The sequence below is a fragment of the Phaethon lepturus genome, unplaced genomic scaffold, assembly GCF_000687285.1.
Source record: "Phaethon lepturus isolate BGI_N335 unplaced genomic scaffold, ASM68728v1 scaffold21621, whole genome shotgun sequence".
Lineage (NCBI taxonomy): Eukaryota > Metazoa > Chordata > Aves > Phaethontiformes > Phaethontidae > Phaethon > Phaethon lepturus.
In genome coordinates this window covers 6,541-17,168 of record NW_010517309.1, presented here as the reverse complement: position 1 = coordinate 17,168, position 10,628 = coordinate 6,541, and the positions used below count along the sequence as shown (strand labels likewise).

Below are 10,628 nucleotides of genomic sequence, written 5' to 3'. Positions count from 1 at the left end.
CCTGTGCTGAGGGCTCCAGAGCTGGATGCAGTACTCCAGTGTATATCCTTATATCCTTTCAACGGCATGAGAATGAAGGTAGCTAAAATTGGAGCTAAATGTTTGTTACCTCTATATGACTGGGAAAGTGAGTGAAGAAATCTCGCAAGAGTTTCTCACTCCTATTTGTTTCTGCAGGAGTTATCTCCAAGACATTTTAACAGCTTTATATCGTACCCTAACAAAACGTCTCCCAGACTCTTACCAGAGTCACTGAACTTCTGTTACTGCTCTTCAGAGTGCACAGCTGTTGTAGTTAGAAACGTAAGTCACTCTTGTATTCCCCACTCTGAGGGGCTGAGGATGCTGTTGCCTCCATAATCAGAGCTCCTGCCAGCAAGAAAAGCTGGAAGGAATCAGAGATGGAGCTCAAGCCACCCACCCGGACACTGTGAGCATTAACCTGTCAGGGAGGCTGGCTAGGTATTTCCTGCCTGATTAAAGACAAACTTTAGTAACAATATCACAATAACCCCAAAAAGTTAAGATTGCAAGAAGATCATCTTTATTAGAGTAGATACAGCAATTCAGTACATGAAAGAACTAGAAATAATTGAAAAGCTAACCCAGTTTGCAAATTAATCACAACTAAATGGATGAATCTACATAAACTTTGCACATTTCTTGTGCTTTAAGATAGTCATTTCCAGCAGCTTAGAGTGATTCCTCTCCATTTCAATTCCTGTGTGTCATCTGCTTTTTCTCATTTTGAAGATGACATTTGGAGGACTTTCAGTACTATTTTCCATCTGCCAGCTTGTCTCTTTTGTCTACAATAACATGGAGAGAAAGAACAGCAATTACTTAAGCATAACACACATGAGACCACTCTGCAATGGGCGCTGAGCTTAGTTTATATCTTGTCTCTCATTCCCTTCTCTCACAAGTTTTCTTATTCATAGCACTGATTTGAATCATACATCACTTTTACAATACAGATGACCTTTAAAAGCTCAAGGCAAGTTTTACTTGCATATTCATACAATTCCCCTGAGCTGGCCAAGCTCAGATTTCTTGTATCCTTTCATCTGGGGGAATGATTAAGCATTTTGTGCTTTCCTTAGTCTTTACTGTAGCATAGTCTGAGATTTTTTCTGATGTCTAACATTTAATGACTGAAATCTGTTAAATTCCAGCCAGAGTCCTCATTTGTTACTTATTAGACTTTTTTCTGTGACACAAACCAGTGCAGCAGCCCAGTCTCTAGAAACGGACACAGCTACCATAGTGTATATGTAGTTCCTTCTAGAAACTAAAACTTCTTTTACTCCTAAAGGTTTCGTGAAAGAGAAAGAATTCTTACCGGCAGGTCCAGAAAGGGAGCCGAACAACCTGTAGAACAAAGAGAGAACAGTTGAAAGGAGGTAACACATCAAATGCTGTGTGAGATGAGGATGTATGAAAGCAAATTCTCTATCGACCAGGTACATTTTGTATATAGTCAGAGAAGAGACGGTCATCTCCTTGCTCTCCCTCTCAGCTCAGGAGAGGGAATTGTTGTAGGAAATACACAACTGCAGTGGGAAAAGACAATTATGGAAAAGAAGGTATAGATGAAATCAAAACCTTTCGACTCCTACCCAATTTTTTTGTTCCAGGCTGTATTTTCCTCCTTGAGGATATATGACATAGCTGTTCTCCCATGTGGGAGGTCCATTTAATGGCTGTCTGAAAAAAGCTAGCTTGTCTGCCTTCACTTCTCTTCAGAGTATTTTATTCTACAATGATTCCTATAGGCAAGAGCTATTTAACTGGTAACAGGAGGTTTATGGGAATGTGGTGTCAATCCTTACATTCTATAAAACATTACTAACTGCACTATGTTTCCTGAATGTCAAGCAGCTAATGATTAGTTATCACTTTAGTTGTTAGTTGCATTTAATCGCTTGCACTGCAAAGGTCAGATTGCGTTTTTGTTTAGAAACTCTTTGAGGTACTCACTCAATGTAAATGGGAATTGTAACATTTCTAGCTCCACCACGGTCCAGAAAAATTAATTTGTTAAAAATTTTAGAACCCCAAGAGTATTTGAAGTTGTGTTTGCTGTGGTGCTTGTGGCAAATGAGCGCCATGGCATGGTCAAACTTCATGAGACTAAGCAAAAAGGCTTTCTGCAGTGAGCAGAGTTACTTACTGGGACTCCTGGCCTTCCAGGAGCTGTCGGTAAGTAGCGATCTCTTGCTCCAGGCGAGTCTTGATGTCCATGAGGATCGTGTATTCGCCATTCTGGCGCTCCATGTCAGCTCGGAGCTCAGCCAGCTGCGCCTCGATGCTGCCAATCAGGCCCTGGATCTGCGCCAGCTGGGCCCCGTACCGGCCCTCCGTGTCTGCCAGGGTGCTTTCCAGCGCGGCTCTCTGGGAGCAGAGGGTGGGGGAAACCGCAGAAAGGTTGCTGCCAGATGCACAACTCCTTGCAGGGAGGAGAGTAAGTACCCATTTGAGTGGGGGCGCGAATTTTAACGTACCATGCTGAGCTGGGACTGAAGTTCTATTTCCAGCCCTTGGAGGGTACGTCTCAGGTCGGTGACTTCGGACTTGCTGCTCTGCAGTTGTTCAGTATGGGCAGCTACTTCATGGTTCAGCTCTTCAGTCTGAAACAGGGACAACACTACGTGAGAAATACGGGGCCTCTAAGCAGAGGTCATAAGGCTTTCACAGCAGTTTTCTGTGTGTTTTAATAATTGTTTCTTTCATGGATTTTTTTGGTTAGTGTTTGTATAGTCTGGAGTTTTTTTCTACCTTGCTGTGGAACCAGGCCTCAGCGTCCTTCCTGTTCTTCTCAGCCATGTGTTCATACTGGTCTCTCATATCAGCCAGGATCTTGGACAGGTCAATGCCTGGGGCAGAGTCCAGTTCGACGCTGACTTTGCCGGCTACTTGCCCTCCCAGGGCACTCATTTCCTATGTGGAAACGGCAGAGGAGACAAAAGAGGGTACAGTCAGAAACTGAAAACATTATGAACCTTCCGTTCTTTCTTCAAGGGCTAAGCTCAGACTAACTCCCTGTAAATACTTGCAGGGGGTATCTTTAGTTTCCCAGTCTACACAGAAATCTTCTCCTCCACCTCCTGATGGAGAGCCCAGGGCAACCCTGAGGGACTGCACATGCTGTTTTACTAGTGTCACTTTCAAACGTGTTTCTTGGGGGTTTTTACCTCCTCATGGTTTTTCTTTAGGTAGGCCAGCTCCTCCTTTAAGTTTTCAATCTGCAGCTCCAGGTCAGCTCTGGCCAGGGTCAGCTCATCCAGGACCTTGCGCAGGCCATTGATGTCGGCCTCCACGCTCATGCGAAGACCCTGCTCTGTTTCAAACCTTGAGAAAGCAAAACAAAACAAAGCAGGTTAGCTGGCTAAACCAGCCCACCATGAAACACATTATTTGCTATAAATGTGTCTGGTTTTGTAGGATTTATGATGTAGCAAATGTTGTCCAGCATTAAACTTTTCTCCACATATTAGACATGATATAAAATTTTCTGTGGTGCTTTTAGCAAATGAATAAAGGGCAGAACTGCAACGACAGGATCAAACTAGTGTTCATACAGAGATTTTATAGGCATTCCTTTCTTTTTTCACAGCCACTGCCCTTTCTTTGGCTTAACAAGGATTTTTGCCTGTTCAGGAGACTTTTTTCCTTTCAGAAATTACTCACTTGGTTTTGAAGTCGTCAGCAGCCAGCCTGGCATTGTCAATCTGCAGGACTATCTTCGAGTTGTTGATAGTGGCATCAAGGATCTACAGACAATGAGAGTTCATTGCTGAAGCTGAAACTACTATGTTATCTTCTTTCCTGATCTGAAGATAAAAGAGTTAAGATTCTATTTCATCTGTAGCTACACCAAATAAAAATGTATTTTATTTGGTCTCCGAGGAAAGTATCAATGATCTATAGCAAATATGTAGCACAGATTTATCACAGAACTTTTGCTATGATTGTCAGTTATGGACAGGTCCTCTTACTCTTGCCTGGCATCTGAAGTGGCTTTTAGCTAGAAGTCTCACAGTGAGACAAAACTGCATGCTGTCTTAGAGGGAGAGGACTTTGGTGAGCCGGGGGTAGGTGATGTTTGAGGACTGAGGCAAGAAACCTGTTTCCTGGAGAGATGCAAAGGAAGCAAAGTCTGCAGACCCCTCTTTGGCAGAATTGGTTCACATTACACATTTTCTTAAAAGTGGGAAGTGGTTCCAAGGTCTGTGTGATTTTAAAATAAATTAGATGTTTATGTTTCTTAAACAATATGGGTTCATATTTCCTTTGTATGGTCTTTGAACACATTTTTATTTCCTATAATATCCAAGATAGTGTTTATTGATTCTTCTAAAGCATCATGAAAGCCTCTAAAGGAAGTTTTGTTTATTTAGAAGTAGTCCTTGTTAATTTTTACCTAGAAAGCACGTCTTTTTTTGCCTGCCACTTTGAAAACTGAAAAGGTCATCCACGAGAACAGCTGGAATAACACTTTCTCTCCCTTAACTAAGGGAGCAAAAGACAGGAGGAAAAAGACTACTAAAAGGAGAAAGTCTAATTGCCAGTTCTGCCTTTACTGGAGCTTGTTTTTTTAAATCAGTAGAGAATGTGAATGGGTTTGAAGCAAGGAGAAAAGTAAACTGCGTGGGAGTGGTCATGAACTCCAAGCTGAACTGTGAAAAGTAAACCTCAAGTTTTCTTTCATTTATTTACATAGTTTAATCAGCTAGTACCTATGTTTTCCAGGGTGTGTTTCATCTCAAAGTAATCTGTTATCAGGTACCCATGGGCTATTGGGGCAAATCCTGCATTTATATATGGGATTGATTACTTCATGTCTGCTGCTTCTTTTTTCCATAAGCCAAATGTTTCAGCACTCTGATTTCAATTCCAAGCTTAAGTGAAATTTGAAAGAAAAATAAAGGCATGGTGATGCAATCTTGAGCTGCTATCTTCACATTTACAAAATTGTACTTAAGCAATGTTTATTTTTACTGCTAAAGCAGTGTGTATGCGCCTCTCAAGTTTTTCAAGCTATATGGCAGGTAGCAGATTACAGAGATAGGCAGGTTGGTGTCATTGTTTGGCTCTCTTTATATTTATCGGTATATATATGGTCATATATATATTAACTGGCCATATATGTGTATATGACCAGCATGTGCATATATGTGTGTGCGTGTGTGCATGTGTATATATATATGTGCTTTGTTAAAAGCAAACATTATCAGAGAATTAAGTACTAAGGCATCTCAGACTGACTGTTTTGTACATTTTCTTAGCTAACATTTAAAAAAGTAGGTAATTCCGTACTGATAATTTTCTTTATCCACCCTGCCCAGTCATTGCATATGCATTTCATCTTCCTCTCCTTTTCGTAAACTGCAACGCCTTCTGGGTGTTTTCCTAGTGAAGTTTTTATCTTTGGGTTTTTATGCTTCCTTCTTAAGTGCAAATCTAAGAGGGTTTTTAATAAATATTAACACCTACCTTGTCTCGAAGGTCTTCAATAGTCTTGGTGTAAGGACTGTAGTCCCGAGCTGGGCCTGGTCCTTGTTTTTTGTACCAGTCTTGGATTTTAGTTTCAAGATCAGAGTTTGCCTCTTCCAGTGCACGCACTTTGTCCAGGTAGGATGCGAGGCGTTCGTTCAGGTTTTGCATAGTTATCTTTTCGTTTCCCGAGAGGAGGCCATCACCGCTCCCCAAACCGCCACCGTAACCACCACTAAAGCTGCTGCTAAAACTACTCCCATACCCACCACCCAGGCCGCTTCCTAGGCCAGAAGAGACAAATCTAGCGGAAGAGACCGACACGCCCCTGCCACCAGATCCCCCGTGGATGCTTGGAGCCCTAAAGCACCCTCCACCGAAACGGACCGAGGAGCCACCAGGTCCCCCTGTCGCAGAGGAGGCAATTTGCCTGAAGCTGTAACTGGCCATGGCAAGAAATACCACGGACCTCACCCAAGCTGCAGCTCCCACACCTTGTGACCCTCAGGCAGGAGTGCGTGCTCCGTTCGCCCACCCCACCTCTTTTATGCCTGTGACAATGGGAGTTGTCTCCAGAATGTGTTATCTGAGACCCGCGGAATTTATCAGCCTTCAGCCTCTGCCAGCACGGCAGTTCCTCTTATTGGTCAGTTGCTACCAGGAGGGCTGTGTTCCTTGCCCAGATACCTTCACAGGCAGGAGCTGATTCCCTCCCCCCGCCATTGCCTCTTGAAGCAGAAGGTGGGATTCGGAGGAGGCGTCACCCTGCTGAGGGGGGCATTCATAAATCTGGTTATAGTTTACCTGTATGGAAACAAAAGGGCTGGGAGCGCACAGCCCTGCTGCAGCCAACGCTGCGTCCGAGCGAAGTCGCGCGATGATGTTTCTGCGGGTAATCTCAGGAAAGAGTTTTAGCACAGAGTGCTCAAGTTAGTAATTGGTAGACGGATAACAGAGATTGAAGGGAGCCCAAATGGTGAACAATATGTGTGGACCTTGAGAAAACAGGTTCCCAGCCCTCTGTTTTCCTTATTTCTCTTGAGAAAAATTCTCCTTTCAGAAGCAACATTTTCACCGTTCCTTTCTTTGCTCTCAGTTCCTTTTGGGCTGACAGTAGAAGAGAGGGTGTGACAGAGAACATGCCTTGTCTGAAAGAGTCTGGTTTTCTACAGAAACAGGAATCCTTTTGAAGGAACGGTCGCTGTGTTTGTAGCAGAGATAAGCATTCCACTCCCCTGAGTACCTGGGGAGTGAGCGACAACAGAAACAAGAGCCTGATTATGCATTCAGTCCTTCCAGTGCTACTGAAAGAGGGAAGTAAACGTACGAAACATAATCACTTAGTCTTCTGGTCTTTGAGACTCATTAAAATGTTGTTTCTTATATGTTCAAGTCCTCTGTTAATCCAAGATGAATTTTCAAAAGCAATGTTGCTTTTGTTACTGCAAGCTCCTCCGTGAGCATCCCTAACATACGAGTGGATACTCTCATCTTTTCTTTAGTTCTCTTTCTTTCCCTCGCCACCCCTCACTCGCTCCAAACCTCTGGCACTTCCCAGGAGAACTGTTTTAAAGAAAGAGGGAGTAAGCTGACCTACCAGCATTTGCAGCCTTCAGGGAGCAACCAGGCCTGGGCAGAAATTCTGCCACCTACAAGTGCCTCCAGAACCTTTGGACCGCAAGGTGTATGCTGTGGTGTTTCAATGAGAAATCCATTTAGTACCAAAAAAAAGAATTAAAGATAAGCCGAATGAAATGCATGCTCTGTGCGAGGGCCTGTCTAGTCTTTCTATAGCCATAAAAATGCATCAGGTATTTTAGACCACACGTTAGTGCTGCACTCGCTTTGTACAGAGAGAGATGCCAAACTGCAGGGCAAATACAGGGAGGGTAGGAGAACAAACACAGAAGCTGGAAGCTGGCCAAGGCACCTGTATCAACAGCCCCGTTGGTCTGTACCTAATTGTGAGGCTGTGTCGGAAAGAGGAATTCTGCAATGACTCAGGCGCAGAATATAGCACTTGGTACATACATTGTATGTGCATACCTCGGCTGACTGTGATGCTGTAGCTGAGGGACGTCATAGCTGAGTTCTTTTCTTTCTGTAGAGACTGCGGCGTTTACACAAGTCTGCGACTCGCACAGTAAAACTGTGCAGTCTTTTCTAAGAGATACAGAGGACACTTCTGTCTGCCAAAGACATGCTGGCCATTCCTTCTGTAGATCCGAATGTCCTCCTCAGCCCTGGGTAGGAAAAACCTGCCCAGCAGGTAACCGTTCCAAGTCCTGCGGATAGGTGAAATAATAGTAGCAGACAGTTACAGTCCGCCCGCAGACAGAAAGTTACAGAAGAACAGTTATTTTATTGTTAAATATTGAAGTCCATAGTTAGAACATGAAGAACTTAAGTCCATGTGCATTTCTTCACTGAACAGAAATGCAAGAAGCTTAAAGGAAAACAAATACTGGTGTGTTCTGATTTGTCTCCTGCTGCAATGAGAGAGGAACATCCTTCCCTCTAGGTATGCCATCATTCTCTAGACTCCCATGTCAGGTCCTCAAAGCAGTGTATTTTGTGGTTTAGCAAAATAAAATGCACACATATGAAACTGCATAATATGTTATCATCCAGTTAATGAAAATTGGAGATCTGGAAGTCTTCTACATTCCTTCTGAAATCCCTTGAGTAAAAGCAGCAATTACACATTTTACTGTTAGAATATTGATAACATACGGCAAGCAGGTTAGGTTTGCTTCAGCATGCAGGGAAAAATTTCCCAAAGAATGAATTGCAGTTTTTCATGGCAGTTTGGAAGTACATCTGAAAGTGTCAGGAGAGGAAAAGCTTGGGAGACACTTTCAAATGGAGCAACTATTTAATCTTATTTATACCACCAAATATATCATAAGCTTCTAGTAGCAAATCAGTCCTTCATGCAGCATGTTTACTAAAACTGCTTTCAAGTTTCCAGAAAGGTTTTGATTTTCTTTTAACTTTACATCGCTCTTTTGCCTCAATGGCTGCATGTGTTTGGTTTTGTTGAGGCTCCCTTAAGATGATAACATGTACTTCAATGCTTTGAAAAGCCTTTAGTATGGCAAAGTATTTGCTCAAGAAAGAACGTGCTTTTATCATTCTGCGTAGGTTTTTTTTCCTCCCACTACAATAAACCTAATTTATTGCAGGGTCAGCTTTTCCCTAAAGAAAATATAAGGAATGGTCAACAAAGGGAATTTCCTTTATCTGCAACTTATCTGAGGGCGAGGGAGACACATTTGCTGAAGTGAGGTCATCCAGTGGCCTGGTGGAAATGGTCCACGCCCAAGCTCCTGGCTGAGACCTGGTTCCAGTCACGACTGCTCTATAAAATTGTTCATATTGTTTCATGGGTGTTTTTATTAGTTGTCCTGTAAACCATTTTTTATTGCCCTTGAGTGACACTCAAGGCAATATACTTGACTTTTCTCACATCTTGCTAAATTTGCTTCCAGGGATTGCTAATGCAATTACAATTAAATGAACTCTGTGAACATCTTAACCTACATTATTGGTGCCTGCAATTCCACAGATGCGCCTATGGACAAATGAGGAAAGTCAGGTTGTTATTCTGAATTTACCTTTTAAATCTTTAAATGTTTGGCCCTTCTGATAATTCTTCCTTTCTACCTCTGCTTCCATCAATGAAAATGTGCTTCTTCACTCTTTTGTATGCACATTTTCGGTCTTCATCTCTTCTCTTGCTGATCAAAACTTTGGCCTCCCCACCCTACTGATCATGTCATATGCCCTCTTAAAATCACAGCTTTGTATGTGTTTCTTCTATTGAAGATCAGTCATGAAACATTTGAATCTCTTTGATTCAAACACAAAATTTTCTATTTTTTCTTTAACTTCCTTGTGGGAAGAACCAATGATAACAAGAACTGATCTGCAGCTGGTACTGAAATGACTGTGTTGAATGTCTGCCTAAGATATGATTCTTAGCTTTCTTCCTTTTATATCCCATAATTAATCATTTTTTTTAATCCTCACAAACCTTGCATTGCCACATATTCACTGAATGTGCCAAGAGATTCAGAGAAGAATGTTTATGTGCTGAAAAGGCAGGTCCTAGCACATGCACATGCAGCTGTTAACAGTTTAAAAAGAAGGTAGATAAGAGCAGAGAGCAACTGTTAACTTTATCAAAATTTCTATTTTTGCAAAGTAGAGGGAATGTGATTTGGTGAAGGGAAATGCATGTTTTCTGCATTGAAAGAGATGAGAAAGAAGGTCATGTAAGGGTTCAGTTTTAAAAGAAAATATAAGAGTAAGACACAGGACAACTCATTTTTATCCAGAGGTCTAGTTCTTTCATGGCAGAAAAGAAACGATTCAGTGATTTGAGCTGAACTTGGAAGATACGGATTCCTCTTCAGCTACAGGCTTCTTTAGTGATATTGGGACATGTATTTTAATTTCTCAATGTTTGTCATTTATATAATATTTGAATAGATTAGTATGAGGAAAATACTTAAAACATCATGAAGAACTCAAACACTTAAATAACTGAACAATGTAAATACTTGAAACTGGATGTGGTTACTTTTGGAAATGCCTCATTATTGTCTCTGCTTCCCTAGAAACATAAAGAGCTTTGAACTCCTGACTTCTCTATCAGTCCAGAACTGTAATGATGATGCACATCAGGGAGTAAAGTACCTGAGATAGATAAGAAAATAAAACAGATTTTCTTAGAGCATGATTAAAAATTATGCGGGAAGAAAGGCTCAGTTAGGACACCAAGCCCTGATGAGTGAAAGACAAGTCACTGGATGTATTTTTACACTTCCTTTAACCTGTTATCTGGTTGGTAAATCTCAGCAAGGTATGATGGGGCTGGAAACTATTATTAAGAGTCAAGCGTCTAACTGATGAGAGGATGTGTTCCAAAAGTCAGGTTTCTGCAGGCAGCAGCAATAAGCAACTTAGAGGCCACTGCCAAAACCGAATAGACTAAACCCGTGCCAGGCTTCAGCAGAGCCAAGTACATGCTGAACGCTTGCCATGTCAGCTGCAGCTTGCGATCGCTCCCGCCGAAGGAGGAGGCCTAGGGCTGTTCAGAGGGCGTTTTACCATAGGCCACATGGAAA

At 42.1% G+C, this 10,628-nt stretch overlaps 1 protein-coding gene across 2 annotated transcripts; it reads right to left on the bottom strand.

Moving 5' to 3' along the window:
- Positions 1-777: 777 nt before the first annotated feature.
- LOC104627939 (keratin, type I cytoskeletal 19) lies at positions 778-6,066 on the bottom strand. Of its 2 annotated transcripts, XM_010296355.1 has the most exons (8): positions 5,497-6,066; positions 3,691-3,773; positions 3,195-3,351; positions 2,779-2,940; positions 2,505-2,630; positions 2,174-2,394; positions 1,343-1,371; positions 778-809 (listed from the first exon to the last, which is right to left on the bottom strand). In XM_010296355.1, the coding sequence occupies exons 1-8, from the start codon at positions 5,944-5,946 to the stop codon at positions 778-780; spliced, it is 1,260 nt and encodes a 419-aa protein (XP_010294657.1). In that variant the 5' UTR covers positions 5,947-6,066. The 2 variants fall into 2 exon arrangements, with proteins under 2 accessions (XP_010294657.1, XP_010294658.1); XM_010296356.1 differs by lacking the exons at positions 778-809; positions 1,343-1,371 and having other exon boundaries at positions 2,170-2,394; positions 5,497-5,704; positions 5,762-5,946.
- Positions 6,067-10,628: the final 4,562 nt, after the last annotated feature.

Bases quoted from the DNA above. Each gene is read 5' to 3' on its own strand.
- LOC104627939 (XM_010296355.1), bottom strand. From the start codon at position 5,946: ATGGCCAGTTACAGCTTCAGGCAAATTGCCTCCTCTGCGACAGGGGGA. The intron at 2,941-3,194 runs GTAAAAACCCCC...GTTTCCACATAG, and splicing joins TAAAGAAAAACCATGAGGAG to GAAATGAGTGCCCTGGGAGG. The intron at 1,372-2,173 runs GTAAGTAACTCT...TTTGTTCTACAG, and splicing joins CTGGAAGGCCAGGAGTCCCA to GTTGTTCGGCTCCCTTTCTG.